Source organism: Tyto alba, unplaced genomic scaffold (assembly GCF_018691265.1).
Source record: "Tyto alba isolate M040663 unplaced genomic scaffold, T.alba_DEE_v4.0 Super-Scaffold_8, whole genome shotgun sequence".
Classification (NCBI taxonomy): domain Eukaryota; kingdom Metazoa; phylum Chordata; class Aves; order Strigiformes; family Tytonidae; genus Tyto; species Tyto alba.
In genome coordinates, this window is record NW_024881329.1 from 14,897,557 (window position 1) to 14,915,796 (window position 18,240).

The 18,240-nt window shown below is 34.7% G+C and overlaps 1 protein-coding gene across 4 annotated transcripts in view; it reads right to left on the bottom strand.

Moving 5' to 3' along the window:
* Positions 1–18,240, bottom strand: part of LUZP2 (leucine zipper protein 2) — a 280,149-nt gene that overhangs the window by 4,083 nt on the left and 257,826 nt on the right. For all 4 annotated transcript variants that reach the window (XM_042784716.1, XM_033006825.2, XM_033006828.2 and 1 more), the window contains one exon: positions 9,627–9,713. In XM_042784716.1, the coding sequence (XP_042640650.1) occupies positions 9,627–9,713 (87 nt within the window). The remainder of the gene's footprint in view (positions 1–9,626; positions 9,714–18,240) is intronic.

Consider the following 18,240-nt stretch of genomic DNA (forward strand, 5'->3'; position numbering starts at 1 on the left):
CAATGACTTTCAATATGCCATCAGTCAACAGCAGTTCAGTAGTCAGAACTGTCACCAGGCACTGTGGATGAGCTTTATACGTCCACTGGCTCTCAGCTTTAAGTCCGGTCAGGTGCTGAAGCTGAGACAGACGGATATGGCAGCATCACCTGCTATAACTGTAAACGGAGCTTAACACGACCTAAACTGAATCCCATACATATACACCCTCACACATATAGAAAAACACATCCACATATATATATATCTACACACACACCTCTTATATGTGCAAATATATGTATATATAAACACATGAATATACAAACATACACCCCCCCCTTCGCTCAGCTAAAGAACAACTCAGACAAATGGGGAAATATAAAACCAGTGCACTAGTACACCTTTCACAGCCATGAGTGACATACAGACAAAAAACCCACAAACATTACTTTTTTTTTTTTTTTTTTAATACTAGTTTCCTCTATGCCCAGTGGTGGAAATACTGTTGTGCTTGCTTTTCTGTGCAAGTCTCTCTCTGTCAGAATCACTCCTGTGAGAGGTACACTAATTGCAAAAATCCAGAATGATAGGTTGACATGGTGGAAACTGGGAAGCAAAAGCTAATATGGAAGCAAGAAGCAAAAGTAAATGCTTTTGGGAAACAAAGGTGTTGAAACGTTGTCAGCATAGTTTTCCTATTTTATGAAGATGAGATTATAGAAGTTCCTGCTGGAAGAGATACTGAGATTTTGTCAAACTTTGAACCAAGATTTCAGCAGATTAGGGACATGAGCGTGAACTCGTACCTGTCTGTTTCTCCCACAAGAGAAGGAGTGCCAGCTGCCCTGTTTGGAGATGGGAGGGTGAGGAAGGGGTGAGGAAGGGGAAGGTGCTGACTCACAAAACCTCTATGCAGGGCAGTTATGTTTCCAGCTCATGCACAAACCCTTGAACGCCACGGAAATGAGCAGAGCACACCCTAACCCCTTGTAACTCTTTGTCTTCACTCCTTGCACCACCAAGGAGGAGGAACCTTGGTACAAAGCAATACCTCCCTCAGGGTACATTTATACAGATATATATACACCTGGGCAAAACGCAGTTTTCTCCGTTTCTCAGAGAGAAGACAAATTGCTGTTCTTCCAAAGAATTAATATTTTTTTTAGAAAGATTATTACTAGGAAAGCTAATAAAATACTAAGACTATAAGAAAAGTCTAAAAACATTCAAGTAGAAGCAATGTTCAGAAAGTAAAATGAAATGAAAGGCAGTAAGTTTCAGGAAAACAAAAAAAGGTGTCAAGTCATTCTTGTTAGTTTAATGCAACTCCATTGACTCTTCTGGTACCACCATACCAAAGCAAGTTGTAATTTAAAATCTTGTCAGCAATACTTAAAGGATGCTCTGGTTCTCACACCAAGTGTAACATGACATTTCACAATACGGACTCTTTCTCCCGCTGCTGTGCAGAAATCTTTATGGAGAGGAGTGGGAATATCACACACAAGATGAAAGAGTTTTGCCTGCATGTCATCTCTGTTGGTCACAGGTAAGTTATACATCTGTGCTGGCTTCATGGGAGGGCAGGGAGCCAGCGCTACTGCTCTGCCACCATCTGAACAAGTCCCAGGTAACTCAGCAGGCAACACAGTCCAATATCTCAATATCAGTGCAATGATTTAAAGTTTGGAATGAATATGAAACCATTTCTTGCCTGTCCCCCTTCTTAGTGCTTCCAAGGAAGTTCAGCCAGGCTCTTAAGCTATCTATCAAAAATTAAAAAAAACAGAAAAATTTCTAATACCCAGGGTAAAATGAAGACACCATATAAATGACTGCCCTTTGTCCCTGAGCTAATGTCTTGCCAGAGATCCAGAAGTGTAGTATGTGACTCTAGGGTCAACATGTTGGTTATTTTCTTGTTTGTGCCTCAAGTGACAGGTGGGTAAAGAATGCAGATCTAGTGGCAGATGAATAAGGAATGCAGGTGAAATGGCAGAGGACATGGCAGAGGTGGGCAATACAAAACAACTGGGGATCTATAAAGTAGGAAGATAATTCTACATGCATGCTTTGGTCTAGCTGAAAAATATTGATGAGCAAAATATTGTAACTAACAACAATGCAAATTACTGTTAGCATGGCAAAAAGATGTCTTTTAATGCAGGATCATGATAGAAATACTTAAGCATATTCTTTTGCATTTAATGAAACTGACAGCAAAAAAAGCTAACAACAATCTAAAATTCTAACTTCATTACTGAAGTCTATTTCCTGATACTGCCATTAAAACCAAACAGGCAGTTCATCCTCAACTATGTTCTGTTCTGCCTTCTGCCTTCCTTTAAGGAGACTGAGGGTGGCAGTTTCAAAGGGAAAGGGGATGGCAGACTAACTCCTGGTTCCATTCAGAAGCACAATCCTCATGTTCCTTACGTCAATATATTACTGCAATTCCACATACTTCACAAAAACCCCATGTGGCATACAGGCATTTAAAACACAATGCAAACTAAGTAAGTTTTTAGATTTAATTCTCAATTCTCCTGTTTCTTGTTATACTTTAAAATGATGTTTTGGAGATTGAACTAATATTTACTCTATTCACTGGCCACAAATAATGCTTACCTCACCAGGCTGGAAGGAGCATTTGGGTCATTTCATTGATTTCCTCACCCAGATAAGATTAATATTTATTAAAGCTTTAAATGCAACTGTCACATTTATAGGTTCATCACAGATGAAGAGGGATTCTGCAGTTTCATAAAGACTTCTCAATCAAGGACATTCCATCCTAGCTTCATTAGCATGTGCCTATACAAGCAACCTCCTTTTCCTAGATTCAGGAAGAAAACCTTCAATACTTATAATCACAGACAGTATTTATCCAAGTATACAGTTATAAAGTAAATGATGACTAGTCCTTGAAGTATTTTTATGACTCAGAGCAGTGAAACAAGACAGAAAGATGCATTTCTCTGAAGGTTAGAGTCCTTCCTCCTCTTTTTTTCCCCCTTCCCTAATATTTCCTTATTTTAATAAAAATTATAATTTAATGTGTTGTATATAACCATTAGTAACAGAACCCAGAATTTCACTCATGAATTAATTAATTTTACAGAATAAACTATATTTTATGTGTCGAAACATTCTTTACCTTGTCAGTGAGTTGTTCTGACTGGTATTTCCAGTATGTCTGACACATATTTTGTAATTATGGGCATATTATAAGACAAACATTATATTAATGAAATTACAAATGCTGTATTTTTATCATAAAACATCTAAAAGGATCTAATATTTGAACATTCAGCTTTAAAAGCTCTAACACACAACAGTTAGTATAAAAAGTAGCGAAAGCTAGACCTTTCTCAAAGAAAAAGCTTCAGGAAAAAGAAATTCTGGAAAATTTTGTTCAACTGTGTGATAGTTGGCCATGTCATTTCACCGTTTTCACTTATTAACTCTTTCAAAATCGCATAGATTCTTCTTAACATCTCCTTAAAATTTAGTTTGGCCAATATTCACAATTTTTATGACTAAGCACAACAGAAGTTGTCTTGTGGTTTTCTTCTACATGTCAGAGAAACAGCTAGACTAAATTTAGAAATGTTGAACACTTGTTAGCTGCTCTACAGAAACTTTAAGAAACACATTAACATTCTACTTGCATTTGTAAAATAAAGTTTTCATACAGTGCATTTTGCCTTAAACAATACATTTTACATATACAAGATTAAAAAAATATCAAGAACAGTAACCGAAAAATTTAACAAGATAAAAAAATTGAGATCGGCATAGGTCTTGAAATACTGTGCCACCTTTATCAATTTAGTGTGAAGTTTGATTAACAAAGTATTTTTGTAACAAATTCTAATTATATAATATACGGCTTGATCAGTACAGTATACAAAATCTCAGAAGTTACGGTACTCAGTTCACTTAATGAATTATAAAGCAGAGCTGGGGAGATTCACAGTTGGATGTATAAATTATAAAGGCAGATCAGCCAAGTGTGCATCTTCATTTAAAAAGAATTTTCAAAAAGCCAGATAAAATTCAATTATTAAACTATTCAATTTGATCCACAAACTGCTGAACAATATATCTAGAAGGGTATTTCACTGCATCAATGCAGCAAATAAAAACTGGCTTTATTGCTCAAACAATCTTCTAACATATCACAAGTGGACAGGAAATCAAGAAGTTTAAATAAGTGATATTATATTCAGCTTCTACAGTTCAAAATCAATTCTGCCACTGCTAAAGGGTATTATACATATTTAATAGACCAAACATTGCGGCTTCAACATTCCTTCGCATCGCTCCAGACTACCTTTTGGCTTCAGTGGGCACTAAAGCAGATACACAGGATGTTTGTAGAGTACAATGGAGGAGAAAGTACTGAGCTAGTTCTGAAGAAACTAAACGATGTGTAGGAGAAAAGGACGGCACAGTTAAATGACAAACTAACTTAGTCACCATTAGCCAAGTTAGGTCCCCAGTTTATTAAAGGACATGTTTTATCAGATTTGCTCATGAATTTATTACAGATCTGTATTTCAATCTCCTTTCAGCCTCACTGTTTAAAAGAAAGATATGGAGCAAGATGTATGTCAAGTCTGCATGCACATTTTCATAAGACAGATCTGCAGTTTTTCATATCCTCCTATTTTAAAGCAGTGTATTCAGTGGATGGTTAAACTAAGATGATGCAACTTCTTATGACCTTCATAGTCCTCATTTAGGGAACAGAATACTGAATTCACTTTAAGAATTTTAGTAGGTTGAAATTTTGTTATAACGATGATTTCTTTTTTCTCTCATTACTCCCTTGGCAAAGCAATGGGAAAGTACAATGTGATCAAACCTCTACAATCAAAACTTACAGAGAAAAAAGAAGAAAAATGTTGTGGTTGCTTAGAAGCATGTACAAGTTTTCTTCTAATACTCAGTGTCCTTTGTCACTGAATGATTAATGAACATGCAGTGTTTATTCACTGCAGGAAATTAAGGCAGTAAATAAAAGCACTATCACTTTTATTTATCAGAAAAGACTCTACAAGGACAAAGAGCAAGAAATCTAAGATGAGAAGAGAGAACAAAAATCACGTTATAAATTGTTTGATGTTTTAGCACTATTGAATAGGTGGTTTTAAACATATTATACACAGAAGAATTATTTGATATGAAAAAGGGACAGAGAACATTCTGGTATAAAAGCCAAAAAAATCTCCCAAAAGTTTTTAGAAAGAGGGAAAAGGGAAATGATACTGGGAAAATAGCTCTGCAGAACTCTGGTTCTGCATAGAAACTTTCAGGAGCCAGGCACAGGAAAAACATCTCCGGACAAGAAAATGAAAAAAAAAAAAAATTGCAAATATTCCTCCAATAAAATAAAAATAATCTAAACAATGGAATCTTTTAAAAGAAAAATTAAGTTAAGGCTTCTTTTGGTCTTTGACAAATTTCAGATGATTTGAACTAATCAAGATGCTGTATTACAGGATATCCTATCTACTTCTGGCTACTACACATCCCATGGCAAATTTCATGACAGCTAAAGCATCAGCAGTATCTAGTTTCAAAATCAACTAATATAATTTGGCCTGTCTGTATCCAATTTGTAAACAAATATTATTTTGTATTCATTCCAATGTAAACTACATTAATCATTATGAACACACATAAAACAATAAAGAAGAAATCACAGTAGGATTACAAATTTGAGACAGAGAGGGAAACTTAGCCATACAGACTAAAAAATATTGGTTGAGACCAGCAATAGATATTTCCTTTTATTTTTTTACCTCAACAACTGAAACACTGTATGTTCTTCTCTAGTCAGTCTTTACTACAGTAATTCTACCAAAATATTAATCACATCTTGTTTATCAGAGAGACAATCAAAGGATTTTTTGAAAACCTCTGAAAAAAGTGTTACTGAAATATTAGATTTCTAAGCAGCATCCTAGTTTTAAGCATATTCATTGAAGTCATGGTCTTTTATCTTGGCCTCACCCTTCACTTCTTTTTCTTAAACAATTGGCACAAAAGAACCTGTCTTCCAGACTATACCTCCCTCATTGAGAGTTTAGCAGCTATAAAAACTTCTGATAAAACCGCACAAAACCAAATAATGATAAAATTACAAGAAAATCTATAAGTATTCCCAAGTCTGGAAATTTCCTGATGTGATAGTGTTCACAGGTACAAATCACAGATTTGTACTTCTGAAGTAATATGAACCCTTAGGAAAATAAACTGCTTCTGCTTCTTTCAGGGTTTAAGGTGGTATCTCTACAGTGATGAGGGTTAATTGTGGAAAGAGACATTTTTAGTTCATTTCTCAAAATCAATTAATTTGAATTCTTCCTTTTCTCTAAATATATATATATATCTGTTAAGATAAGACATAAAAAGATTAATAAAATGTGGGAAGAAGTTGCTAGCCCAGTGTCATCATCTGCACTGTTATTGTGTGACATGCAGTCCATGTTCAGATGGACAGTGCATGTAAGAGAAACAGTTCCAAACTGAACAACCAGTAATATTACTTTATTTACCACTGCAAGCAACCCACCGGACAATATGTGGTCAAGGTAGGTCATTAGACTTGTAAAATAGTTGGAACAGTTATGAAAAATATATTTTAATACCTTAGTTATCTTCAAAAATTTTACTGCTTTTCTTTAATCAATCCTTGGGTTTAGAAAATTTAGCCGTTTTCATAATTGAAGTTTGTATGGGATTTAAAATGAAATCAGGGGATTTCTGACATACTGTGATGTTTTATTCTCCCATGACAGGCTCCAAATGAACTGTTTTCAAAAATTCAAGCATGGAATCTTGGGAAGGAGGATGGATTTCTCATACAACTTCACGGGTCAGTGTGGAGATGGCAACATAGAAATGGAGAAAATTCTCAGAGAAAATAATTATTTAATGTCTCTCTGGTAAAAAAATCCAGTACTTTGAGTGCATCCACAATTTGAAATTATGTATTTCTCTAAAATATTATGAATATTGTGTATTACCTGAGCTATATTCATAGATCTACTTTCACATTTAGGACAGGACAGTTGGGGTTTGTCCCGCATACCAGAGGCCATGTTCTGCACTATGCAGGTCACTACACTTCAGAATAACTCCTGGCTGGGTGTTGCTCTGCAGCTATCATGACAAAAAAACAACTCATGGAATTCTCTTTGAATCATAACAGTTAATTGTTTTTGTATTACCAAAATGCAAACCAAACAATTTTTATTTCCAATTGAACTTGGAAATAAATAAAAAAGAAGCCCCACTTAATGTAAAGAGAACATGTCTTCCTGTATCTGTAAGTTTTTAATTACACCAGAGAGAGTCTCTTTCTAATTGGGATAAATAACACACTGTTTATGGCTTCCCTGCTTGAAGGTGTGACTGTCCTAACAATTTGTTTTGTAACTTGGCTCTCAATGCTGTTCCTTCAACAGACACTGCAAGCACAGCACAGTGAAATTTCATAGACACCTTTTTGTGTATTAGTGTGGATCCTAGACTGGTTTTTTTTATTATTTTTTTAATGTGAACAGAATGCAACAATGTATATTCCATAACATACCTATTTTTCAGTTGAAAAAAGAATGTCTAGCAGAAACATGTTTAAAAACAAGAAAAGACTGATAAAACTATTGCCTGGTTAATTTAATAAGGAACATTATCTAGGAAGGCACAGTGAATATGAATACCCCTATGGTTTGCTTTCCCTAATTTTACTACGTTTTCCTCCATACAGAACATTTTGTCAAATACAGATTTAACAAACCTTAAAGATTTAAAATCTAAAGGACATGTGAGTTGCATACAATATAGTATTTGTCTTAAAATATGATAATTGAGAGATTAAATTATATAAAACTTCATCTTATTACTCAAATTTAGAGATATAGCCTAATTTCTTTTTATTTGAATTATAATGCTAGTTAGATAAAGGCAGGGAACAGGGTTAGACTTCAGTTTAACTTAAATAATGAAAAATAGTTTGGCTCCTCAAAAATTCTAACTTCAGCTGGAGTCTTGTGCTTTCTCAGACAAATTTTTCATACCAAGCAGCTTACTGTGCTGACTGAAGGCTAAAAATACCAGCTGCTAGGAGCACAAAAAGACACCACCACACCCTAATCACAAGAACTAAATCCTTAATTTTACAGAAAAGTACATCTTTTAGGTGTCTGTTATTGCATTACTTGATACAGAAATTAAATACTCTCTTGATTTGTGACATTCTTTAACAATTTTGATTTTTGCTTCCTGATTTAATGTATTCACTTCTGTAAGGAAAAAGTTTCTTGAAACTCTTTCCACAAATACGCAGCCTAAATAAATTCAGCCTCTAACTAAAGTAACCTATATTCTATTGAACTTTCCATAACTTTCCCAGGTGGTTACCAACCTCCAGTCATAATCTAAATCGAGTTCACTCCAACTTCAGAATTTTACATTTTATTCTTTCTTCTTTTCTATTTGTATTAGTAAAAAATTAAGTTGTCTTCATCTTTAGACATTACGAAAGATGTACAACAGCAAAATATGGACTCCTCTGGATACACAATTTCTCCTTGTCTCTTTCCTCCTCTAGAAGATGTGGCAGAGGAGCAGTCACTTACAACTGATAATTAATAAAACTGGTAATATATTTGTAATGAATGGATAATATATTCAGATTTTTAAAATTTGTCAGATACTGAATTACCTGAGATTTGTTTTCCAAACTTTTCTTCATATTGCGACACACTGCTATGCTTGCTACCAGGAAGCTACCCAGTTACTTCCACAGGAGTTTGTTATATCTGGAGGAAGGTAATATGTTCAGTAGTTCACTCAAGAGCCATTGTGACAGCCTTTTTCCTGATGTAGTCCATATTTCACTTGCAAATTAGTCAAGGTGGCACTATACTTTTTGGACTACTGAGCAGAAAATACAGTCTCTCAACCAATTTTGTCTCTCATTCTTTCTCTTTTCTTATTTGTATCATTATAATTGTAGCCCTAATACATGCATTTGGGATTTCTGTTAACAGCTCCCACCATGCTGTCTGAATGAGAGTTTTGCCTCAGTAACTGCAGCAGATTTAGCTTTCTGTCAAACATGTCATAAGAAAAACACAGCTTGCAGCTTTCGTACACTGGCAGTGGATGAGATTACATACTTTCAACTTCTGCGCTGTCACCTCTTATATCTCCCTGAAGGTTTTGTTTTATCAAATGAAGCATCTGTGACAACGGTGCCTGATTATTAGTGGAAACAATATGTAAACAAGGTTCTGCATCTCGCTGTAATGCAGCAGCTCTTCAACCAGGAACAATTTAATTCTTGAAACTGTTAAACACCAAATCACATATTTTCCTCTGCTGCTTTTCCTGCAACAGCTCTACAAGTTCTATTAAGTAGTCTTTAAAAGAAACCCCGAGAGTATACCTGCATAGATTGATAGCAAAAAGCATTTGCTCCTCAGAACTTTAATGCAGAATAGAGCTGGTTTATAACATATATGTACCAGCTTGTCTAGGAAAAGCAAGTCACATGAATAATTGCCTAAGGCATTAATGTTTTCATACAATCTAGATTAGACCCTCATTTCTACGTCAACTAAGCTTACGTCTTGAGAATCGCACTCCTGGATGCTCTGATTTTCGTCCTTTCTTGAGGCCAAGTGAAGATTCTCTTTCTCTGCTGAGGCATTTCGCTGGACATGGGAAATTAAAAAAGAAATAAAATAAACAATTAGTATAGATAAAATTTCAAATAAGTCACATTTGAAAAATCAGGATAATGGCAGAAAAAAGAAGAGGGAAGATATTGCAAACTGTTAACTACTTTAGACAATGCGTTTTCAGCAAATTTTATACAGGGAATGTTTTAATATACATTCTCATTAAAACACTCCCTCATAAAGAATTACCTCCATACAAGTAATCAAGACTTTCTGTCTGAAAACTGACAACACCAAAGTGACGTGATGGTACATTGTTTTGTATGTTACTAAAAAGGATCATAATGAAGCACAAGTTAAATTACATTTTCTTTTGTGCAAACACTTGGATGGGGGGGTAAATGAGGGAAAAAAAAACATTTTCAGAACTCACATTCCTCTGATTCTTATGGATTCTAGGAAGCATTTAGGCCCTGAGTCGAAGCTGTTTATGAACTGCTTTAGCTTACTACAGCTGTCTACAGTCTCCCTGCTGGGACTTCATATCATGGTGAGCTGGCAAAATGTGTTCCATTGTGTGCCTTTCACTTACCTCTGTACACTCAAAATGGACTACTATATGGGGCAGCCACTCTACAATTCAGGCTATCACTTTATATAAGCAGTGAATTTCCTTCCACTTAAATACTGGCCATTTTAGACACATCTTTCCCTATTTCCTACAACTTTTAAGATTCAAAGATACATGAACAGGAAGAATATGCACTGTTTGGTTTTTTTTTTGTTTTTTTTTTTTTTTTTTACAGAGAGCTTACACTATATTTATACATCAGTATTTTTTAATTTACCTTGATAGCTTCACGAGGAATTATTTCAAAAAGAAATTATCTATAAAATCTGGAAAATATATTGCTAAAATAACTGGATATATTGACACATGTATCACTGCTTGTATATCACAACTGCATACTCAGCTGAGACATAAAGTAACTAAAACAGCTGGATGGACCATAATTTACTGGTAGTCGCTAGATAATTGGTATGACCACCACCTTATCATTACAAGTTATGTAAAATTATTTGTTTAAAAAACACTCATCTTCCAGTCTCTAATTCAAAGTCCAGTGAAATTCATGGAAGAAATGCAAATTACATAAGATTAAAGTGTTTCTAAAATGCACCTTTGCTAAAACAAACAAACAAACAAACAAAAACCCAACCTCAAAACCCTCCCCCAATCCAAATCCAAATATAATGACTTTTTCTTACTCTGATACAAAATAATCCCAGAAAACCATACAAAATTTTTAAATATCACTGATGACCCTCTCTTTTTGTTATAAGTATTAGATCATGAAGAGTTTATAACTATCCTTAGGAATTTGGCTTCCATCAAATTGTCTGCAAGACATCTTGAAACATTCAGGGGGAATGGGGACAGGAAACAAATAAAACTAATTTATTTAAAAAGAAAAGTTAGAACTTCAGACACCAGTTCTGAAAACTTGAACCATCCTTTCTTCATATAACTTATACTGCACTGAATTACTAATGGATACAAAGTTTTCAAAAATGACGGATAACAGGAGAAAACAAAGCTGTCAGGTTACTATTTGCAATACAGTCTGTTTCATGGCTCTTCAGTGAGGAATTGCTATAGAGCAGTTGACTACTGGAAAAAGTGATGAAGAAGTGAACAAATTAAAAAGATCAATATAAATTACTGTTTTGTTAAACAATTAATTCCATTTCATAGTAGTACTGAGTGATCTTCCTGTTTAAACTGAAAGAATTATTATAGTTCTGCAAACTTAAATTTCTTCCCATTGAATAAGAGTGGTATAGGTATAGTGAATGATAGTACACACATTCACCGAATTTCTTGACTACTTGAACCAGAAAATCCACATGGAATGCCAAAAAAACAGCCAGCTTGAAGCCTTAATAACTCAGGAGAATAAACATCTGTACATAGTGCCTCTAGTTTCAGAATCTGACTCTTGATCAATAATGTACCTTAGCAAATTATATACGCAGCTCATATACCAAATTTCTCATCATGTTGTACTAATTTCTACTGAACAAGGGAAAGTTTTGGATATTTAGGTGAGGATTTAATCAAGAAAGCACTTGATCAGTGTCACATTTTCAAATGTTTAACACATTTCCTACCTCTAGAAAAGTAAAAACAGGAAAATTTCCACTTCTAATCCTCTTTAATATTCAAAATAGTCAAGTGCAATACTGTATCCTACAAGTCTCCCTCTTTTCTTCTCTCCCAAGAGAAAATACAAAATTTTTAGTGGCGTTTCAATTTTGATATGATTGTCCTAACCAGTAGGATCAGATTCTGTAACAGCCTTTAAAAATCCCTTAACACAGCTACACTGCTCAGACACCAGCCAAGTTAGGGAACAGTGATGGGTCTGCTTCATTCCCCATCTGGTTTCTAACTGATAAACATCACATCCCTTCAGCTATTGCACAGCCATCATCTCCAATTATTTTTCATATTGTTACCCTAAGCTGACATTGATCTGCACATCTTGAGTTCTAGTTTAAAACACCACCACACTTCTCACAGCGGCCAAAGGAAGACAGCAGAACAGAGGGCAAGAGGGTTCCAGGTCCTTATGGCCAGAACGCCACAAGGCTTTCTTGCATCTTATGCACGTAGTTTTATCCAATAACATTCTGAGACCAAGACTGACTTCTTACATGGCAAAACAAACAAACAAAAAAATCAAAATAAAAATGAACATTTTTGAAGGCTTATCTTATCTGTTTGCTGATGATGTGGGAGTCTTTGAGGTAGACTTCGCAAACAAGATCCTTTATTATTAAAAATAATCTCTCCTAATAAAAAATGAACATGCTATTGTTTGTCTGAATGAAGCTGATTTACTAGACTGACAGCTTATCTAATACAAATGCCATGAAATATTCCAGAGTGAAATGGTTTGGAAACAGTTTCTGAACTCCTTCCCAATTTGCTTAAAGCTTTCTGAACTCTCCCTCAAAGCTTTTCAATACAGGATTTCGCACTTGAACATTTCTTTCAAGGATCATCAAGCCTTTTATCTTTTTTTCTTTGAAATAATTTAGAAATTACAGCATCTTCCTGGTGAGACCTTACTAGTTTGTCTAAAGCCCAAGTTTACATTTCAGATACTTGAAATAAACAAAATTGTTTACAGTGCATTTAATGTCTATGATTGCAGATGAAACTAGACTGTTGGTGTGCACGTTGCTTGCAGCAAAACTTGAAGAATACTTATGACAGAGAAGCAAGCCAAACTCATTATTTCTTTGAGATCTCTTCCAAAGTCTGCAATGGAATAAATGACAGAGCCCATTTCTTCTTCATGCCTTTGAAATTTCCTTCAGCTATGCTTTATATATTTTTCATTTCTAATATCAAACAAATTTTCTTCTCAAAGTGTGCATAATATCTTAACTACTAAATAAAACTGCAAAGTTAGGTCAACTGAATTACATCTTTCAAAAGGTTTTATGACTTTGATATGTAGTTCACTTCTTTCCTATGTTAGAAATAGTCTTATCAGATCTTTCTTCTTTCCATGTGGCTTTTTGGCATGACTGCACAACTCTTGCTCTCTAGCCAGCATTTGTTCACGTGAGATGCCAGTGCTATTGACAGGACTACTTGCCAGATGACCTGCCAACACAAGTATGGGTTCCATCGATGCATTTATTTCCTGTTACTTAGACTTACATAGGTTACTTGTTTCTACACCAAAGGTTTCTAGTGATATTAAATTTCCACATTAAAAAAAAAGAATATATATATTTAAGGATACTGATACTGATCTAACAAGAAGATTGCACATTATTTTGAATGTAAGCAAAAAAACTAAGCCATTTCTGGCACAAAACAAGTTGCTTGTACCCAAGGTCTAAAGAAAGAAAAACTCTAAGAGAGCCATGATGATTTTTCTCTAATGAGGGTGATGTCATGATATGCATATTCATAGCCTGTTTTGATAAATTTTAAATGCAGAAATCGTTGGAGTTTGCCCAAAAATACATTTTCTGCAACTGAAGGCTTCACAGGCCCTATCTACAAACATTCAAAAACTACCCACAACAACAACTTGCTAGCCTGCCTTTGCCATGCCTGGCTGCGTTTTGTGACATCCATCTGGCACGTTGAGTGAGGTCAATCTGAAACACCTGCCTGGGCTGGGGGTTGCTTCTATCCACCTGCCTACACTGAGGTTACTCAACGGGTAGTCTGCAAAGGGCCACAAACAGGAAGCAACCAATGCCTGAGTCATCCCCACTTCTCATCATACTCCAACAGTTTGCATTCTTCTGGGAGATATCTTAGTCCTTTGGGAAGGAAATGGCTTATTGTCACGTCTAGGAAATCCAAAATTGCTCAAGGATTTGTAGTACTTACTGTGAAGAACTACAGCAGTTTTGTATGTAGCAGATGGATGAAGTTGTCAGTTTTTCTGGGCAAAGTGCATAGTGCAAAAGCCAGAAATAGCTCCTTTTCCAAAGTCAGTTCTGTCTGACTGCTCCTGGAAACCAGGGACTCTGTAAATCACATGCACACACAGGCCAACTGCCATATAATACCTCACATATTTATTTCAGTCAGGAAAAAAGTGTCAGTCATATCACCTTTTCCTTTCCCCCCTCTTTTTTGAGTAATACCACTTGCAATTACAGAAGTCCACAGCGGCATTTAGGATTGTATGACAGATTTTTGACTCGCCTTCTTGGTCGTAGAAATTTCAAACATTTTAAAGTAATTGAGTATCTATTATATATTTCCACAACAGAAACCACAGATAAAGATGTATTAATATCTATGTAAAATATAAAGGAAATCATTGTATTGCATTTCTTTATATCCTGACTTTAAGATCTTCCACAGTTTAACTCACATGCAGAAATAAATGAGATATCCAATTCTAATAACAGTAATCACCCTATATATTTCTATGACAGTGATGGTCATTGTATATGTATATACATATATTTGTCTGTGTTTACAGTAGAGGCTGCAGTAGCTTTTCTCTACTGCACAATCAATATTATTCAGCAATAAGTGGGACAGACATAGCTTGGTTTTTATTTGTATTTAATGCACATCTACAGAATTACATTTATATACAACAATTCTTCTCAAAGGACTGCAAATCCTACAACGTACCAGATACTTAAACTTCTCCTAGCTCTTAAGTAAAAAAAATTGCCCTTGATTATTATTTCTTTTTTTATTTGCACTATATTCAAATATCTTTAAGGTGGAAAATAAATGCTTACTGGTATACATTATGCCAGTAATCATTACTGAGCACAACAATCAGAAATTTTGCAAGTAATCTAGGACAACATCACTCCCATGAGGAGTGAAAATTGTTAGGACATCTTTAACATGGATAATAAAAGACCACATTTTATTTTCTGCATATTTCACATGCATTTGTGTTGGTTGTAATGGAATTTCTCCAAGATGAACATCCACAATAACCTCAAATGGCTGAACATCCATCAGAGAGAAAGGACTTGTTTTCCAAATAAATCATTTGGGATGACAGATTACATATTTAGGTGTTAATTTCCTGAATCATTCTTTTCATAACATTACTACTAGTGCAGAATTTTCCTTCACACATGCATCTATCTCCCAACAGTATATTAGGTTGGACATAATATTTACTTTATGGTTTTAAAATTTTTCTTTGTTAAGTCTTCTGGGGTCCTTCCTCTCTTGAAAAATCTACTATAAACAAACAAAAAAAAATTTAAAAAATCTCATTCATCAAGAGCTAGGGAAGATGTTTTGAAGTTTTCAAAGACTGTGTATAGTATTTCCTACTACATAATTCTTTTAGTTAATCTCCCTGGGAAAAAACTAGTTACCGATCACCTCAAACTAGTGGAACTCACCTCTAATTGAACACCCTTTCTACATGTGAGCCAGTACAGTGCTACCTGAACCCCAGAGAGCTGGAGGACAACAGTCTACTGTCAGAGACCAGAGCAAAGCACCGTCTCCCGGGGAGTCCAGCATGACATGTAGCAAATTCACAGATGTGCTTAAGGATAAGAAAGAGGTACAGAAACAGAAGATGAATTAATAATAGGTCACCTTCCTCTGGTAATATATAAAATGTATTTGCACTTACAGTATGGAGTGGAACTCCATTAACCATGCTCAGGTATCTAGTGTTTAAGTCAATATCCGAATGCCTCCAAGACAGCTGGAAGGGGCTGGTAAAGGAGAGCAGTACCTGTGTACAGAAATAGCTACGGAGCTATTCTAGGGCATCTACATAGGCAGTGGATGCCAATTTAAAACAATTTCCAAAATACCTAGCTATGAACAAACAAAAAGAAGCCACATTTGTTATCACTGTGCCGTGAATTCTGATATTCTTTTTCTACGGCAGCTTATTTTGAAAGCATTGCATATTACAGGTAATTTAAGTATGTTTTCTAGTAGAACCTTAAGCCAACATTTTCAGTTGCCTCACTTCCTTATAAATACTGGAGTTTCTTATTTATATTTCCATGCAGTTGAGGGGAGGAAAGGCCTCATAAAAATGTATGTAATCAGTTTCTTGAAGATAGATAAGAAGAGCCCTGTGATGATCCATTGTACCTCAGTTTTCGACACAGAGTCAAAATGATGTGTTCACTTATATTTAACTGCAAACAAGACAGAGGATTTCTAAAGTCAAGTGCCTTGAGAAAATGAAACAAACTTAAACAAAACAAAATTCTGGTAAGATTCTACAAAAGAGAGTTAAAATTACCTAAATTAACTGAAGTAAGAACTTAGAAATATTTGTCTTCGCACTGACCTTATGAAACCCATAAATAATAATCTACATTAAGCTGAAGACAAAACATCACCACCTCCTTGTCACATAGCAGACATGCATGTGTTCATATGAAACATGAGAGACAATGAAAAACTGAAATTATTGGAGTCAGCTGTTAGATAGACTGTTCAGGAACATTAAACACTAAAGAGAACCCCATATATCACAATTTTAGAACCCAGTGAAGCTAAACATTTATGGTCCAAATTATATTTTAATCAATAATGACCATCATAAAAGAATCTAAGTAGTTCTAAGCAGTGCTTAGTGTGCACATACCCCACATGTGTGCATATATAATTATATATAATTTATAATATCTAATATATAACATGATATATACACTCAGTATAAATAATATATTAATTTAGATATAATTGCATATGTGTGCATGTGTGTGAGCAAGTATGAGAGAAGAAAGAGATAGCACAAGATTGAGATGAAATCCCAGCAATCTAATTAGAAAATTCATTTTTTAATCAGGATATGCTAACGTCTTGGTTCTTATTCTTCCTAACTGACAAGATAAAAAGAAAATTCAATAAATATGATATGAAAAGGTATGTTTCCAGTATTTAAGGAAAAACCAATTTGATCATTTTATGAGTCCCACAAGGTGACTATTTAATGAGTTAAAGTGATGGGTCTGTTATTTTTTGTGTGTGTTTTCCTATGGTTTCTCCCAGAAACACATGGTTAGTGTTGAACAAACTGTTATTACCCTTGCCAGTGTTTAGATTTGAAGGTCACTGCAAGTTGTCTAGAGCATGCATTATTCTTCTGTGTTGCATTTGGGGATTGTTTTGACAGTACTCATTTTATGTTTTCAAATACTCTATGTTTATCAGGGTAGATGTTCACTTGCATAAAGGACAGTAAGGAAGCTAACTTCCTGGCTTTGTTTAGTTTTGTTTTGTGTTTTTTTTGGTGGTGGTGGTTTTTGGTTTGTTTTGTTTTGTTTTGGTTTTTTTTTTTGTTTTTGTTTTTGGTTTTTTTTTGTTTGTTTTTTTTTTTTTTTTTTTTACCAGTAGTTGAATGGCCCTTATGTTTTTGAATATTTCCTAAAAATAATAATAACAGTAGCAAGAAAACTACTTGTAGATGTCTCATGACGGCTTACAGGAAAAAACAGAAAAAATAATCAAATAAACTATTCACTGTGAAGCACTGATGTACAACTTCAGAATGGAACGTCTTGAACAGCCTATGCAGAAGTTTCCAAAGTGAATGTTTATAATGTCCAGACCATCAAGTGCTCTAAATAGAAATAAAGCTGAGAAAATAATGAGAATTCCACTTCCTTATTTGCTGAGGGTGGAACATAGGATTGACACCGATACTTTTTGAGTTTGTGGAAACGTGTAATAAACTGAGTGGAGCATTAAAAGCTCTTTGATTACCCACAACTTGTAGTCTCTACTGGTTCACTGCAGTGATTCTATGTTCTCTTGTTTTATGCTTCACTGTTCTATTACTACAATCTTTTGTATGAAAAAAACATTAAAATTAAAATTAAAACAATAAAGGTATTTTAACCTTTAATAAATTTGTGCATCACAGTTTACATCTGTTACTACCTCTAAAGCTGTGAATACCTCCATATCTCAGCTCCCCACAAAACATTGTTGGTCTTAAACAGCTTATGTTTATACTAATTTTACTTCTCTTTCACATGAACAGAGTGGAGAAAATCACAA